The 17,087-nt window shown below is 35.9% G+C and overlaps 1 protein-coding gene across 1 annotated transcript; it reads right to left on the reverse strand.

Annotated features, from left to right (window-relative positions):
• Nucleotides 1–271: 271 nt before the first annotated feature.
• On the reverse strand, nucleotides 272–5,029 carry LOC149577964 (putative xyloglucan endotransglucosylase/hydrolase protein 32). The gene is made up of 4 exons (XM_089826855.1): nucleotides 4,788–5,029; nucleotides 4,576–4,676; nucleotides 1,133–1,359; nucleotides 272–891 (listed from the first exon to the last, which is right to left on the reverse strand). Exons 1-4 carry the CDS (start codon nucleotides 4,957–4,959, stop codon nucleotides 660–662), a joined length of 732 nt encoding a protein of 243 aa, XP_089682981.1. The 5' UTR covers nucleotides 4,960–5,029; the 3' UTR covers nucleotides 272–659.
• Nucleotides 5,030–17,087: the final 12,058 nt, after the last annotated feature.

Below are 17,087 nucleotides of genomic sequence, written 5' to 3' on the forward strand. Positions count from 1 at the left end.
TACACATTTTCATAAGAAGATGTCAAATAAAAATTTGTGTTCCTCATAAATAACAATTTGTGTTCCTTACACAACATTTTTCATAAGATGTCAAATAACAATTTGTGTTCCTTCAAATTACAGTAGATATCTTGCATACACATTATGGAGGAGTCCGCGTAGATAATTTTTTGTTTGAGGTCTTTTCTCTTGCAAGCGTAATAATTATTAAAATAATTTCATTCGATAATTAATGCACATTTTTGCAAGATTGTCCATAAGAATTGAGAAATGATTACAAATACTTGATATAATCTTATTTTATTTAGAGGTTGGTAACACTCTTCCTTTGACACATGACTACTACTTTTCATCCTCACATCAACCAACAAGGTCGCGGAGGTCACCCACAAAGTAAATTATAAAATCTCAACCATATACCTCAAAAGCGAAAAGGAAGGGAGGAGCATCAAACAAGTTGCTTCTCTCTCCTTCCTTTTACATTGAAGCTATTATCATGCTGGCATTCCCAACTTGCAGGAATATTACCATTTACATAGTTTCCAACATATGAGCTAATAATACATTCTTATGTGGATACACTATAATACAAATGATGATAGGCATGAATAGGATAGTTATGATAAGTAAGGCATAATTGTGTTCCTAAACCATAGGGCTCATCCCCTTCCATAACATGCACTCGCCTTGTTGTCAGAACAATCAATGAGAACAAAATCTTTATACTTTGCAACAAAAGGCTCATATCTATAGTCCACCTTGTATTTTCCATTCTCTGTAGCCCAAGAGGAAGCATCCCAAATCGATCCATACACCCACATGGGCCTAGTTGGGAAGGTGGAGGGGCTTGATCTTATGTACTTTCGTATGGGGGTGTTATCTACCAAAAACCTGCAATAATATATTTACATGAAAGTAAATCAAACCTACAAGTAGGTAAGCAACATAAATTTCAATAACACTATTTCATATTTCACTTAAATGCATTATACTTTGTTTATCATCTTACATGTGCATATTACTATTATTTGGAAGTCTAACTACACTTATGGCATCTAGTATGAATCTTATGACAATAATTCATATGCATGTTATAAAAATCTACAAGAATAATATGGAGAATTGTACTCACACAATGCGAGATGGAGTCCAAAGAATGCTATAGCGATGAAAATCTTGGGTTGGATCAAACCACAAGTGAATTTGTTGCTCTCTTCCAGTGACGATTCTTCCATTTCCAGCATCACCTGAATTCACGTAGATATTGGTTTGAAGAGTGTATGGTCTTCCTGGTATTGTTCCCAAAAATTCTATGTCTATCTCATCATGACCATTTGGATGTACTTGGTTATTTGACAACTGGTAGCAATACAAACCAATAATTACGAACACATAAAAAGTTAGCTCAAACTCATAAACCAAACAAAATAATTGAACTCGTAAAGTATTTTAGATATTAAAGCAATGAAAAAATAAGCTCCACCTTAAACATATGAGCTATTAAAGTTTATGATTATAGAACTATTATACTATTTGATTGAATCATTTTTATAACAACTTAATTTATCAATAGTTTGGATCATACTCTCACCATCAATTATATAGTTTTTAAATAATCTCTTTTACAAGAAGTTGAAAAGAAGACACACAATACAAATTAAATTTGACGAGGTAAACAAGGAATTGAAAATGAACAATTAAGTAAATAAAAGAATATCAAAATACAAACTAGTTATTGATGGATTATTAATGTCACATGTATACTTAGCACTAATGTGTGTGTGTGTGTGTGTGTGTGTGTGTGTGTGTGTGTGTGCGCGTGCGCGTGTGTGTATTTATTTATTTTTTAATTTTTACAATAAATAAATATATGCGATGCAACAACTTATCTAATTACAAATATTTTTATACAATTTTATTCAATCAAATATATATATATATATATTCATTGTTGAAACATTATATGTGTGATTCAAACAATAGCTACAAGACCTAACTATAACTATGATGATATGAATGTGTCTAAATTATACATAGGATATAATTGTGAATAACCCTAATATGAACTAATCCACCATACCTAAATTTAGTCTCTCTACCTCTTGCAAGTTCCTACTTGGAAAACAATAAAAACAACTTTATAAATTTTCTTTTTATATATTATAAAACATAAAAGTTAAAATCATTCTACAAATATCTTCCGATGAGTCCCTTGAATCAAATGTATCTCTATAAAAACTTTTAACATCCGGTTAAACAACTTAAAGATCTCCTAGCCCTAAAAGCATGATCTGATTTCCACTGTTATGAGCACCTTATAAGATGCCACGCGTCGCTGTACAGAGCACATGATTCGGCTAATTGGCTCTGACGCACGTTTCTTCATTATTATTCGTAAAACAAGAAATGTCAGGCTTTCCTGTCAAGTGGGCAGAATAAGCCATGAGAGCATTTGCCTAACGATACCTAATCAAATAGAAATATGCCAAACTGCTCTTATTTTGTCGGCCACCTTAATCTGAACATACGTGAAAAAGGTCAATGCAAAACTCCTTTGGTCGTTGAAATTTGATGCTCATCAATGCTGCCGCTTAACTAGGCATCATGTCATACTGGTCAAACCATCCTATCTGTTCGTCACAGCCCTGTACGGACTCGTACGGGAGATACAATAAGCTCGATGTTTAACGAGCCCATGATTCCGCCTGCATGTTGACTGCTTTAATATGACGTTGTACTGTACGCTAAACATTTAATGTTGTTTTCGGTCATCTAAACTTTGGCTAAAAATGGAGAGGATAGGGTATGTTTAACCAATTCGCAATGTCTTTGTTTGGGCAGTTTCTAGTTTGGAGGAGATTCTAAATTTGGCCTGTTCTGCCAAGGCTGGTAGTTACAGACTAGCTAAATATAGTAAGTTCAGTATGCTTAGCAACTGATGATGAAATAGTGTAGTAATTAGGTCAGATTGATTTGGACCTTTCTGCAAATGAAAACAACCAGTAGAACAAGTAAAGGATCCAGGTTTTTTAGGGTTTGCTTTACTTTAGCAGGGCAAATGCATATGGGCATATTACCATTACACATGGAATAAGCCTTCTACTAGCATCTGGTCAAAGCACTGCCCTAATGGATGCCTTTCAAATCATTTGCCAGCCACATCTTACTTCAAATATATGAAGTTTTAGGTTTCTTGACAAGAATGAGATTGAAACTATCAAATTTTATGCATTAACATTTCGGATCGGGATCATCATAGGATGAGAGAGCATCGGGAGAAAGTAAGAGAAGTAGCAAGAACAATCACACAATCGAATCCAGAAGCAATATAGATTGTGGAAATCTTCTTGTTCTTCTTCAAGTATGAGATGGTGGACAAAGTTTAAAGACTATTTCCTCATTGTTGAGAGGAGAATCACATTCAAGTAAGAAGAAGCTTAGTTCCTAGAAATCTTGCATCATTTCATCATTGTGCAGAGGAAAAAAAAACACACTTTGAACGACCTGAAATCTAACAGGTAGGGTTTAAGTTGGGTTCCTAGCAAGTTTCATTTAGGCACTGCAAGAAGAAGAGATGCTCAGTGGAAGGTGCTGAGTTCGATTCCTAGAGGCTAGGAGGTCTCAAATCATATAGGGCATTATTAGAAGGAATACTTCACTCAGTTGTGCTATGTAGGATTCTTATCTAATCTGGTCCATAGAAATTGAACAGTTCAATCCAAAGTAGCTTAGTGGAAGATGCAAAGTTTGATTCCTAGAAGCCTGAAAACAATTGAATCATTGCTAGAGGTACTATATTTGATTCTGAGCTGACCTGGTTCATGAAAAATTGAACAATCAAGTGAAAAGAAGCTTAATGTAAGATGCAAATTTTGATGCCTTACCAAGTCTCGGATCATTTAGTCATTCCTAAGAGAAAAATTCATACATCAGGCTGCAAATAGCTTTGGGCCGGGATTTTTTCAATTCCTATCTAACCTGATCCATTAGAGCAAAAATGCCAAATCATTTCAGTATAGGCATTCCACAGCATTTACAGAGTAAATCTCATTCAGTTTGCATTCTAAGTTGCAGTTCTGAGACAGAAATGCATGATGCAGATCCATTTCTAAATGCTTGTAAATAAACTTGCAGCTTCAGAGGAATATATATATAGCTCAGAAAGTAATGCCATTAAGTATAATAAACTGGCGATTGCTTCTATTGCTAAACATAACTCTCTTCTATATCCTGCTTTACAAGTTTTCTGCTTTGTTAATGTTAATACACGAGAAGAAATGCTAAATATCAATATACAAAACATGTCAGTATCTTATCTGACCTTCCCCTGCTGCTAAAGTGCTCAAAACAAAAAGGTTAAATAAAACTGCAATCCTGCATGATATCTTCTATTCTGCACTTGGGCCTTCATAACCCAAGTGAGACGAAACAAACTGAAAAGAAGCAATGCTTAGAAGAATTTAAACTGAACAAAACTACAAAGTAGAAAAACAGAGCATCACTGAGAAGGCTAAAAATCTGTCAGAAACATCCCCAACTCTAAAGAAGAGAAGGGAAAATATGAGAAAGAATTACATAGAAGGCAGTGTTAACTCCAGCAGTGTAGCCAGCCTGAAGTTTAATGGATGCACTGAAGTAGCCAGACTTGTATGCTCTTAAAGACTTGAACCCACTTCCTGCATTCATTCATTCAAAGATTACACTTCTAGCAATATGAATCGATTGAAGCAAAATGTGAAAGAAAGAGTTGAAGGAAAGGGAATCATAATCTAAAGATGTCTCTCTACCAGACTGCCTGTCAAGCCAAATGGTAATCTGAGACTGGTCCTGTGAGACAGCTTCATGCTGAGGACCCCAAAGATTGTTGAAACCCTCATTGAATTTCACAGTCTGATACTCTGCTGATATTAGAAGAGGAAAAACAAACAGAAATGTAACTGCAAATACATTCATATTCATGATGGAAAGGAATGGATAAGATTATGTGCCCAACCCAACAATTGGTTAAGGCTCACAGAGAGAGTAGAATGCATAGATGAGGGATGTAGCATGCAATAAATAGATTTTTGAAACAGCAACTGTATGCATCAAGATGCAAAAAAAAATCTGTCAGTTGAACTTCTTTCCAATTTACACGCAACCCATTAAATCTCTACAATGCAGGGTAAATTTAAGATGCATGGGCCTAAAGTCAAGGATATAATAATGGAGCATCACACTTTAAGGAGAAGCAAACATTTTACTGACGGCTTATTTGTGGGAAATAAAGCACTCCTCCATTATTTTGGGAGTAATAAATTATTTGGCAATGTATAATTTATTTTATTTTATAGTATTTAATCATCTCAAATATTGAATGTAAAAGCTTGATGTCTTAAATGTGTAAGGATAAAGATCCACTAGCTATTGAGGCTAAGTAGGCTAAGCTTGCCATCTAGAATTTTTAAAGTGGAAAGTGAGCGAAGAGCTTAAATCTAAGGTTTCAGGTTTGGATATTCACAATTTTCTTGTAGGAATCATGGAGCGCAAAGTGATCAAAAAGTGTCATTTTAACATGTTTGCCTAATACCCGTTATGTTCCCGCTATGTTCATGTACCAATAGTTGTTCACTTTACTTATGATAAATATCCCAATAGTCTTTATTAATATTTTTTTTTATAAAAATATATTTTTAATATAAGATCTTATTTTCAATTTAAAATATTTGAATTGGTGAACTAATAATTTATTATTAATTTCAAATATTAAACCAAACTTTCACTCTACGAAACATAACTTAATTAAATCACCTTCTCAAACTAACCCATATGCAAATACAATTTTTAAATTAAAGAGTCACAATTTTTTCAACTAACTCCAAACAAAACTAGATTTGCATATACACTTTTTAAGCTAAAGAGTAACACAATTTTTTCAGCTAACTTCAAACGAAAATGGATTTGCACATGAGAAACTAACTGCCCATAAATGTTAGTTGCTGGGTAGTCTTATCACCCAAAGTGACTTTTTGCTAAGAGTGATGTGAGCATGAAACTTTAGTCCAACTACCTAAAGCACAAAGATTCTCAAGTTGCCCAATGACATTTTTTTAATATTAATAGTTTTACAACCTCATTTTTATTATTATTCAATTACTATAAGGTGAGCTTAATTAGCGCCCTCGTTTTGACGTTAAAAGATGTATGATGATCTAGGATCTTTATATGCTAATTGAATTGAATTTTTTGTGTAAAATATTTCATGGATTTATTGATGAAAACTATATGCCAAATACATAGAGTGATATATGTATAAGGAATATTTAAAATGAATGGATAACAATACTAAAGCCAAAGTCCCTTCAAAACTTTTCTATATACAAATTACTATTAATTAGTATCTTGATTGTGATGTAGATGCGGATACAATGCATTTGATATTTTAGAGGTCACTTTATATTATTTTCAGAAACGTTCATGAAGACACTACACTGCCGCCCAACATGAGGAGAGGACAAATTGGATTATAGTTATTAGAAGAAACATGTGATAGTTAAAAAGTTACGTACCCTTTGGAAACCTTTCATTTTCTATTTTGTATATTTAGCCCCAGTACACGTGGTTACAAGAGGCCGTTTTGTTCAAATCGAATATACGAAGGAGTTAATTTTTGATTTGTATATCTTCCTCGATGGAACTTGTCTCCCTGCCGTGTTGCAACCTAATTCGATTTAATTTCTGTCCGTTTTACATTTGGGCAATTTATTTGCGATAGTATGAATAGGCTTTTTGGCTCCCAGTCTAAACAAATGTTTTGTAGGTAATTAACATATGGGCAATCTTTCACTTCACCTCGGGTACTTGTGTATGGTGAATTTTATTTATCCGAGTGAAAACTAGGTTGTATGTATTTTATTATAATCAACAAAACATATATAAAGAGATTCTTTTGGAGGTGGCTATTGTTAATCATATATACTCTAAGATGTAATAAGAAGTTGAAGAAGGGTATCTCTTTCTATGACATGTATAGTCATGGTTGTTGCTACTTGTGTAAGAAGGCGAAGGAGAATATCACTCACTTGTTCCTTCATTGTAGTTATGTTTCTAGTGTTTGGGGGAGGCTTTTACAGAAGCTAGAGGTGAATTGGGTGTTTAACAAGGATCTGGTGCAATTTGTGGAGAATTGGCAAGGCCCCTTTGCCCACCCTCTCCTTGTCAATTTGTGGAAGGTTATCCCCCCATGTCTGTTGGGGTATCTGGAAGAAGAGAAATAATAGAGTGTTCAGGAATAAAGAAAGAAGTGAGGAGGTTGTCATGGACAAAATCTACAAACTTATGGTTGAGAATATGAGTTGTAGCAAGTGGAGAAAATCGGTGTTCCCCGAGCTGTTGGATGTCAGAGTGGCCAAGGGCTAGAACTTGGAGGAGGGGATAATGGAAACTGATAATTCCAATCTGTTGGCCAAGAAAAGGACACGATGGAAACCCCCACCTGTGAATTGAGTCAAGCTCAATTTTGATGGTGCCACCAGAAAGGCGGGTTCGGTGGGAGGAGGTATGGTCAGGTATAGTAAGGCCAGGATGTTGTTGGCATATTCCAGACAGCTAGGGAAAGTGTCTAATAATATTGCAAAAGTGATGGCTCTTTATTAGGTTTTAAAATTGGTGATAAGTGCATGATGGAGAAATGTGGAGATTGAAGGCGATTCGAAAATCATTATTGAAACTATTAAAGGTAACATGAGTGAAGGATGGGCCATTAAATATGTTATAAAAGACATTAGACACTTATTAGCTATTTTAAACAAGTTCGATTTGAATCATATCTTTCGGGAGGGAAACAGTGTGGCAGATGGGAAGGCGGTGTTAGGCCTAAAGGTGAAGGGACAAAGATGTTGGAGGGAATTAAATGCCTTGCCAAATTGGGTAAGTGATTTAGTGACTCAAGAAATTAAGCATGATGAATCTTAGCTAGAAAATTATTTTAAATTTTTGTGACCTGCTGTTGAGTTGGCGAATAAGACAAAGTTATGAAAGACAGATGGCAAGGAGTGATGGAAATGGTACTGGTAATAATAAATTTGCATGGCCCAAAAAAGAAAGAATTTTGAAGTTTGAGATGAAAGGTTTTTTAATGATTTTCTTATGCATGTTCTCGTACGCTAGAATGAGAAAAGATTCAAATTTTAAATGGTTAGTGTGTATTGGGAATGATGGAAAAGATTGGGAGACAGATAGAGGTGGTCGACACATGACATTAATTTCTACAAGGAACGCTACTATAATTACTAGCAATAATGGTCATTATGTTCGCTTAAGGGATATTATTTTTCTGCCTAAGTGTGAAGTCATCCTTAGCAAGTGTTTTTAGGTTTGGAAGGAGAAGAGAGGTTTAGGGAAAATTACAGAGATGGGTGGTGACCTTATTTGAATTGAGCCATCCATGATAGAGGAGAATGCCAGGAAGTCATTGGTGTAGTATATACTGAAGGAAGGTGGCTTCATTCCATTTATGGAGGTGCTAAATGGCCACGATAAAAACTGTTCTTTGCAGTTTGTTGATTCCTAGGAGGACCAAAGAGTTAGGATAAATGGAATCTCATTCCACATCTCTAAGCAAGTCATCTCCCTAGCGATGGAGTTGGCAATGAAGGGAAGGAAATGGAAAAAGGTGACTAGGGTGGTTGATGAGGCAAGTCTACAGCTTGGAGGAGGAAGAACCAATTCGACACAGAGGTGGTTTTATGTAGGAGAAGCTCCCTGAGCCATGGAATGAGGTTTGTTTGATGTTGATGAAGTACTTAACTCTGGAAGGGAGGTATGGTGTTTGTTATTACTACCACTTTCCTCTCCTTTAAACAATTTTCAACACTATGATGTTATTTTCATTTCATTTTTTTTGTTGCATGATTTAGTGGATTCGATAACTGATGTTAAGGAAAAATGAGGAAGGGTGTTAATTATACCATTTTATGCCAAGGGTTAATGTTCTGGTCGTATCAATTTCACCTAGCCCTAGTTCCCCTTAGGATTGTAGAAATTGATATTCCTACCCATCCAAACCCCTAACCCCAACTGGTTCCCCTTAGGATCACGAGCCCCAATGCCCCTTCTCCACAGCCTTCACCTAGTGGGTCCCCTGTTGAATTGAATCCCACCCCCTCGAGAAAGAAAGGGAGAGAAGATAAAAGGGAAAAGAAGGAATCAGAGGAGTTGGAGGATGAGGGGAGAGGGGGTAGGAGGAGGTTGAGGAGGTTAGCTAAGTCTAATGCTATGAGGAAGCTAAAAGTTGGGGCCTCGTAAGAGGAGGATTCAGATTCAGAGGACATGAGTCATCCCAAATGAAGGATGAAAGAGAAGGCATCAAATTTTGGGGAGGAGAGAATGGAGGAGGAAGAGGAGGTTTTGGATTCCTCATGGTCTAGCTCAGGAGGAGGGATGAAGGAGGAGAAAGAGGTGTCGCATGTTTCAGCCACCATTGGGTTGGGGTGTGTGAATTTAACCCAGGACCAATTCCCTGATACGATGGATAGTATGCCCTCCCCCATAATGATTTCCTCCCCTATTAAGGTTCCTCCCAAGGATAATGCTAATCCCCCGAATGTGTAGGATGTCACTTTGGTGTAGGTGGATGACATTCCTAGCAACATGCAGAAGGTCAACATGGACATTAAGAAGATGACTAGCAATGAGGTGTGGTAAAGAATTCATGCGTTGGAAGAAAGGATGCGTCTTTTGACAAAGTTCACAGTCAAAGTGACACATGCAACTACCACCACACTTCACCTGCTCAAAGATATGGATTGAGATTCACCAAAGGAGGACTCCAAATTACTGTTTGACTTCCTCATGGAAGATTGGGCAAACATCCTCCTGGGGAGGAAAGAGGCTAAGAAGCCTTGATGGCTTTCTCCTTCTGGTTTTTTACGTTGTTTATCTATTGGTTGCCGAACTTGGCTAGATTTAAGGTTTTTATGCCTTTGTTTATATATTTACGTAGCTTTTCTAGTTTTAATACAGGCAGTTTGTATGTTAGGCCTGTTGATACTCTTTTAGTTATATTTTTGAACTATATGTTTTTATATTCTAAGTGGTAGGGGGTAGTTTTGGTTGTTGGTAATCTACTGGTAATAGGCCAATTTGACTATTTATAGGCCAACCCCCTAGTTTTGGCTGCTTTTAATTCAAAAACTTGAAAATATTAAATAAATTATTATATAATTATATAATATTAAGATTATAGGTAGGAGTGGGTTTACATCACGATTAAAATTATCATTAGAATTTTGATTACGGTTATGGTTTAGAGTTTAGTTTAGGCTTTAGGGTTTACTATTTAGGATTAAGAGTATAATCAAGATTACAATTTTGATAAGGGGTTGAGATTACAGTTTGAATTAAGGTTAGGTTTTATATTTAGGATCAAGATTAGTGTCTTGGATTTAGGGTTAGGGTTAACATCATGGTTTGGGTTAGGGTCTTTATTAAGGTTAGGATAGAATTAGGGTTATGATTAAATTTAGGGTTAGAGTTAACGTAAAGGTTTACACCATGTTTATTATTATGGTTAGGGTTTGTATTTTGGTTGGAGTTTAGGGTTAGACTTATGATTATGATTAGAACTATTGTTAGTGTTTAGATATGGTTAGAGTGAGGACTTTGATTAGATTTACAATTAGGAAATAATATTTATAATTAGGATAGGGATAAGTGTTTGGGGTTTATAGTTATGTTGCTACTTGTGTAAGAAAGGCGAAGGAGAATATCACTCACTTGTTCCTTCATTGTAGTTATGTTTCTAGTGTTTGGGGGAGGCTTTTACAGAAGCTAGAGGTGAATTGGGTGTTTAACAAGGATCTGGTGCAATTTGTGGAGAATTGGCAAGGCCCCTTTGCCCGCCCTCTCCTTGTCAGTTTGCGGAAGGTTATCCCCCCATGTCTGTTGGGGTATCTGGAAGAAGAGAAATAATAGAGTGTTCAGGAATAAAGAAAGAAGTGAGGAGGTTGTCATGGACAAGATCTACAAACTTATGGTTGAGAATATGAGTTGTAGCAAGTGGAGAAAATCGGTGTTCCCCTCTGTTGGATGTCAGAGTGGCCAAGGGCTGGAACTTGGAGGAGGGGATAATGGAAACTGATAATTCCAATCTATTGGCCAAGAAAAGGACACGATGGAAACCCCCACCTGTGAATTGAGTCAAGCTCAATTTTGATGGTGCCACCAGAAAGGCGGGTTCAGTGGGAGGAGGTATGGTCAGGTATAGTAAGGCCAGGATGTTGTTGGCATATTCCAAACAGCTAGGGAAAGTGTCTAATAATATTGCAGAAGTGATGGCTCTTTATTAGGGTTTAAAATTGGTGATAAGTGCATGATGGAGAAATGTGGAGATTGAAGGTGATTCGAAAATCATTATTGAAACTATTAAAGGTAACATGAGTGAAGGATGGGCCATTAAACATGTTATAAAAGACATTAGACACTTATTAGTTATTTTAAACAGGTTCGATTTGAATGATATCTTTCGAGAGGGAAACAGTGTGGCAGATGGGATGGCGGTGTTAGGCCTAAAGGTGAAGGGAAAAAGATGTTGGAGGGAATTAAATGCCTTGCCAAATTGGGTAAGTGATTTAGTGACTCAAGAAATTAAGCATGATGAATCTTAGCTGGAGAATTATTTTAAATTTTTGTGACCTACTGTTGAGTTGGCGAATAGGAAAAAGTTATGAAAGACAGATGGCAAGGAGTGATGGAAATGGTACTGGTAATAATAAATTTGCATGGCCCAAAAAAGAAAGAATTTTGAAGTTTGAGATGAAAGGGTTTTTAATGATTTTCTTATGCGTGTTCTCGTACGCTAGAATGAGAAAAGATTCAAATTTTAAATGGTTAGTGTGTATTGGGAATGATGGAAAAGATTGGGAGAAAGATAGAGGTGGTTGACACATGACATTAATTTCTACAAGGAACGCTACTATAATTACTAGCAATAATGGTCATTATGTTCGCTTAAGGGATATTATTTTTCTGCCTAAGTGTGAAGTCATCCTTAGCAAGTGTTTCTAGGTTTGGAAGGAGAAGAGAGGTTTAGGGAAAATTACAAAGATGGGTGGTGACCTTATGCGAATTGAGCCATCCATGATAGAGGAGAATGCTAGGAAGTCATTGGTGTGGTATATACTGAAGGAAGGTGGCTTCATTCCATTTATGGAGGTGCTAAATGGCCACGATAAAAACTGTTCTTTGTAGCTTGTTGATTCCTGGGAGGACCAAAAAGTTAGGATAAATGGAATTGCATTCCACATCTCTAAGGAAGTCATCTCCCTAGCGATGGAGTTGGCAATGAAGGGAAGGAAATGGAAAAAGGTGACTAGGGTGGTTGACGAGGCAAGTCTACAGCTTGGAGGAGGAAGAACCAATTCGACACAGAGGTGGTTTTGTGTAGGAGAAGCTCCCTGAGCCATGGAATGAGGTTTGTTTGATGTTGATGAAGTACTTAACTCTAGAAGGGAGGTAGGGTGTTTGTTATTACTACCACTTTCCTCTCCTTTAAACAATTTTCACCACTATGATGTTTTTTTCATTTCGTTTTTTCTGTTGCATGATTTAGTGGATTCGATAACTGATGTTAAGGAAAAAATGAGGAAGGGTGTTAATTATACCATTTTACACCAAGGGTTAATGTTCTGGTCGTATCAATTTCACCTAGCCCTAGTTCCCCTTAGGATTGTAGAAATTGATATTCCTACCCATCCAAACCCCTGACCCCATCTGGTTCCCCTTAGGATCACGAGCCCCAATGCCCCTTCTCCACAGCCTTCACCTAGTGGGTCCCCTGTTGAATTGAATCCCAACCCCTCGGGAAAGAAAGGGAGAGAAGATAAAAGGAAAGAGAAGGAATCAGAGGAGTTGGAGGATGAGGGGAGAGGGGGTAGGAGGAGGTTGAGGAGGTTAGCTAAGTCTAATGCTATGAGGAAGCTAAAAGTTGGGGCCTTGTAAGAGGAGGATTCAGATTTGGAGGACACGAGCCATCCCAAATGAAGGATGAAAGAGAAGGCATCAAATTTTGGGGAGGAGAGAATGGAGGAGGAACAGGAGGTTTTGGATTCCTCAAGGTCTGGCTCAGGAGGAGGGATGAAGGAGAAGAAAGAGGTGTCGCATGTTTCGGCCACCATTGGGTTGGGGTGTGTGGATTTAACCCAGGACCAATTCCCTAATACGATGGATAGTGTGCCCTCCCCCATAATGATTTCCTCCCCTATTAAGGTTCCTCCCAAGGATAATGCTAACCCCTTGAATGTGTAGGATGTCACTTTGGTGTAGGTGGATGACATTCCTAGCAACATGCATAAGGTCAACATGGACATTAAGAAGATGACTAGCAATGAGGTGTGGCAAAGAATTCATGTGTTGGAAGAAAGGATGCATCTTTTGACAAAGTTCACTGTCAAAGTGACACATGCAACTGCCACCACACTTCACCTGCTCAAAGATATGGAGTGAGATTCACCAAAGGAGGACTCTAAATTACTATTTGACTTCCTCGTGGAAGATTGGGCAAACATCCTCCTGGGGAGGAAAGAGGCTAAGAAGCCTTGATGGCTTTCTTCTTCTGGTTTTTTATGTTCTTTATCTATTGGTTGCCGAACTTGGCTAAGTTTAAGGTTTTTATGCCTTTGTTTATATATTTACGTAGCTTTTCTAGTTTTAATACAGGCAATTTGTATGTTAGGCCTATTGATACTCTTTTAATTATGTTTCTGAACTATATGTTTTTGTATTCTAAGTGGTAGGGGTAGTTTTGGTTGTTGGTATTCTACTGGTAGTAGGCCAGTTTGACTATTTATAGGCCAACCCCCTAGTTTTGGTTGCTTTTAATTCAAAAACTTGAAAATATTAAATAAATTATTATATAATTATATAATATTAAGATTATAGGTAGGAGTGGGTTTACATCACGATTAAAATTATCATTAGAATTTTGATTACGGTTATGGTTTAGAGTTTAGTTTAGGATTTAGAGTTTACTATATAGGATTAAGAGTATAATCAAGATTACAATTTTGATAAGGGGTTGAGATTACGGTTCGAATCAAGGTTAGGTTTTATATTTAGGATCAAGATTAGTGTCTTGGATTTAGGGTCAGGGTTAACATCATGGTTTGGGTTAGGGTCTTTATTAAGGTTAGGATAGAATTAAGGTTAGGATTAGATTTAGGGTTAGAGTTAACGTAAAGGTTTACACCATGTTTATTATTATGGTTAGGGTTTGTATTTTGGTTGGAGTTTAGGGTTAGACTTATGATTATGATTAGAACTATTGTTAGTGTTTAGATATGGTTAGAGTGAGGACTTTGATTAGATTTACAATTAGGAAATAATATTTATAATTAGGATAGGGATAAGTGTTTGGGGTTTATAGTTAAGGTAAGAGTTTACATCTTGGTTGGTAATATGGTTAGGGTTAGGGTTATGATAAGACTTATGGTTAGGATTATGTTTTACACCATGGTTAGTATTTTTGGTAAAGTTAGGGTTTTGATTAAGATTAGGGTTAACATTAATATTATAGTTAGGAATAAGGTTTTAATCAGGGTAAGGGTTTGTAATTAGGATTGCGATTAGGGTTTAGGATTTAAGGTTATGATTATGATCAGTGTTAGGGTTTAAGTTATGGTTAACAATTTGGCTAAGGTAAGAGTTTTGATTAGGGTTAGGATTAGGGTTAAGATTAGGGTTAGTGTATTAAGTTTATGATTAGTGTGAGTGTTTACATCATGGTTATTTTAATATTAGGGTTAGGGTTAGGGTTAAGGTTAGAGTTATGGTTAGGTTGAGATTTTTAATTAGAGTTAGGGTTTAGGGTTAGGAGTGGGATTAGGACTCATGATTTAAGGTTAATATTATGATTAGAATTATGGATAGGGTTAGATTTTATATCACAATCAATGTTAGGATTATGGTTAGGGTTAGTGTTCAGAAGTATGATTAGGGTTTAGGATTTAGGGTTACATTTATGTTTGGCATTAGAATTTTTAATAGGGTTAAGATTAGTGTTAGGATTAGGGTTTACATCATGGTTAATATTGTAGCTAGGTTTAGACTCTGGGTGCTTAGAGTAATGGTTTACATCATGGTTCATATTTTTTATTAGGGTTATAGTTTGTATTATACTTAGGATTATAATTAGGATAAAAAAGATCAACATTTAAATGATCAATATACATAATATGGGTTTAGGATTAAGGATTAGGGTTTGTATTATGGTTAATATTTAAGGTTAGGCTTAGGGTTTACACATTGATTACTATTATGATTAGGGTTAGGGTTAAGGTTAAGGTTATGATTGGGTTTTAAGGTTAGGGTTTGGATGGATTAGGGTTAGGGTTAGGATTATAGTTAGGATTAGGGTTCACATTAAGGTTGGAATTATGGTAAAGATTGAGGTTTTAATTAGGGTTAAGATTAGAATGAGGGTTGAGGGTTAGGATTAGGGTTTAGAGTTTAAGGTTAGGATTAGGATTATGGTTAGGGTTGGCATTAGGATTATGGTTTAATTAGGGTTAGGATTTAGGATTGGGATTGGGATTAGCACTAAGATTTTATAATTTAGGCTAAAAATTATGATTATACATCATAGATAGGACTAGTATAATTAAGAATATAATTAGGATTAGAGTTTCAATTAGAGTTAGGACTTACGATTACAAATAAGATTTTGGTTAGGATTATGAGTATAAAATTTAGGAATATGATTTTGATTGAAGCAGTAGTGAAACTAGTTGATGTGGATCCCAACACCGACATAGAAGCTACTAGCTAGCGAGGTGGTAGTGGTAGAGAAGCAAGCATTGGTATATTAGAGTTAGGATTTATTGTTAGGGTCAATATTAATTAGAAAATAGAAGAACAAGAATACTAAGTATTAAATAGACCAAATGAAGAACTCACTGATTTTGTCTATTGAAAACAACATAAGCAATACATATTTATACACAAACTACAACCAACTACTCTCCTATAAAACTAGAAACAAACTCTACATTTGGCTATGAATAGTTGACAATAAACTAAGCCTTATTGACAAAAAACTAGAATTGTTGACAACAAACTAGAACTATGAACAGATCACCAGCTCTTTATAGACTCCTATTAGAACTCAAACAATGACTCTCTCTTTGTTGATTTATTCCAACACCCCCCCTTAATCAACAAGGGAATTAAGATGCACTCCTAACATATCTCTACATTTTACAAACTTTATTTTTCCCAATGACTTAGTGAATACATGAGCCATATTATCATTTGTGTTGCAGTATTGCAACTCTATTTCTTGAGAGTGAACTTTCTCTCTTACAAAATGATGTTGAGTTTCAATGTGCTTTGAGTGTGCATGATAAATTGGATTATTGGCCAACTTGATTGAACTTTGATTGTCATATTTGATTGAAGTAGGTCCATCTTGCTTTTGTCCAATATCTTCAATAATTCTCATTAGCCAAATTGCTTCACAGGTAGCATTAGACAATGCTTTGTACTCAGCTTTAGTAGATGAAAGAGAAATAGTTGGTTGCTTCTTGCTGGTCAAAGAAACAACACCTAATCCTATTTTGAATGCATAACTAGTTGTTGATTTACGATCATCTAGATCTCCTGCCTAATCAAAATTAGAGTAACCTGTCAACTTAACGTTCAAATGGTTAGTATATTCAATGCAAAAAGATATGGTGCCTTGTAGGTATCAAAGAATTCTTTTTATTGTATTCGAATGGACCTCAAGAGGATTAGCCATGAATTAGCTAAGCATGCTGACAGAATAAGAAATATCAGGTCTTGTACTGGTCAAGTAGTTGGGACTTCCCATCATTTTTCTATACAATGTCCCATTGACTTCTAAGTCTCACTACCACCAGAGAACTTGAAATTTTGTTCCAATGGAGTACATGTTGCTTTATAATTTTGCATATTAAACTTTTGGATTAATTTCTTTGCATACTTACTTTGAGCAATCAAAGTCTTATCATTTTGTTTCCACACCTCAATTCCTAAGCAATAATGCATTTCTCCAAGATCCTTCATTTCAAATGTCTGTGACAGAGATGCCTTGA

This window comes from Cupressus sempervirens, chromosome 1 (genome assembly GCF_028749045.1).
Source record: "Cupressus sempervirens isolate cs-2001-9-10 chromosome 1, ASM2874904v1, whole genome shotgun sequence".
NCBI classification, from domain to species: Eukaryota; Viridiplantae; Streptophyta; class Pinopsida; order Cupressales; family Cupressaceae; genus Cupressus; species Cupressus sempervirens.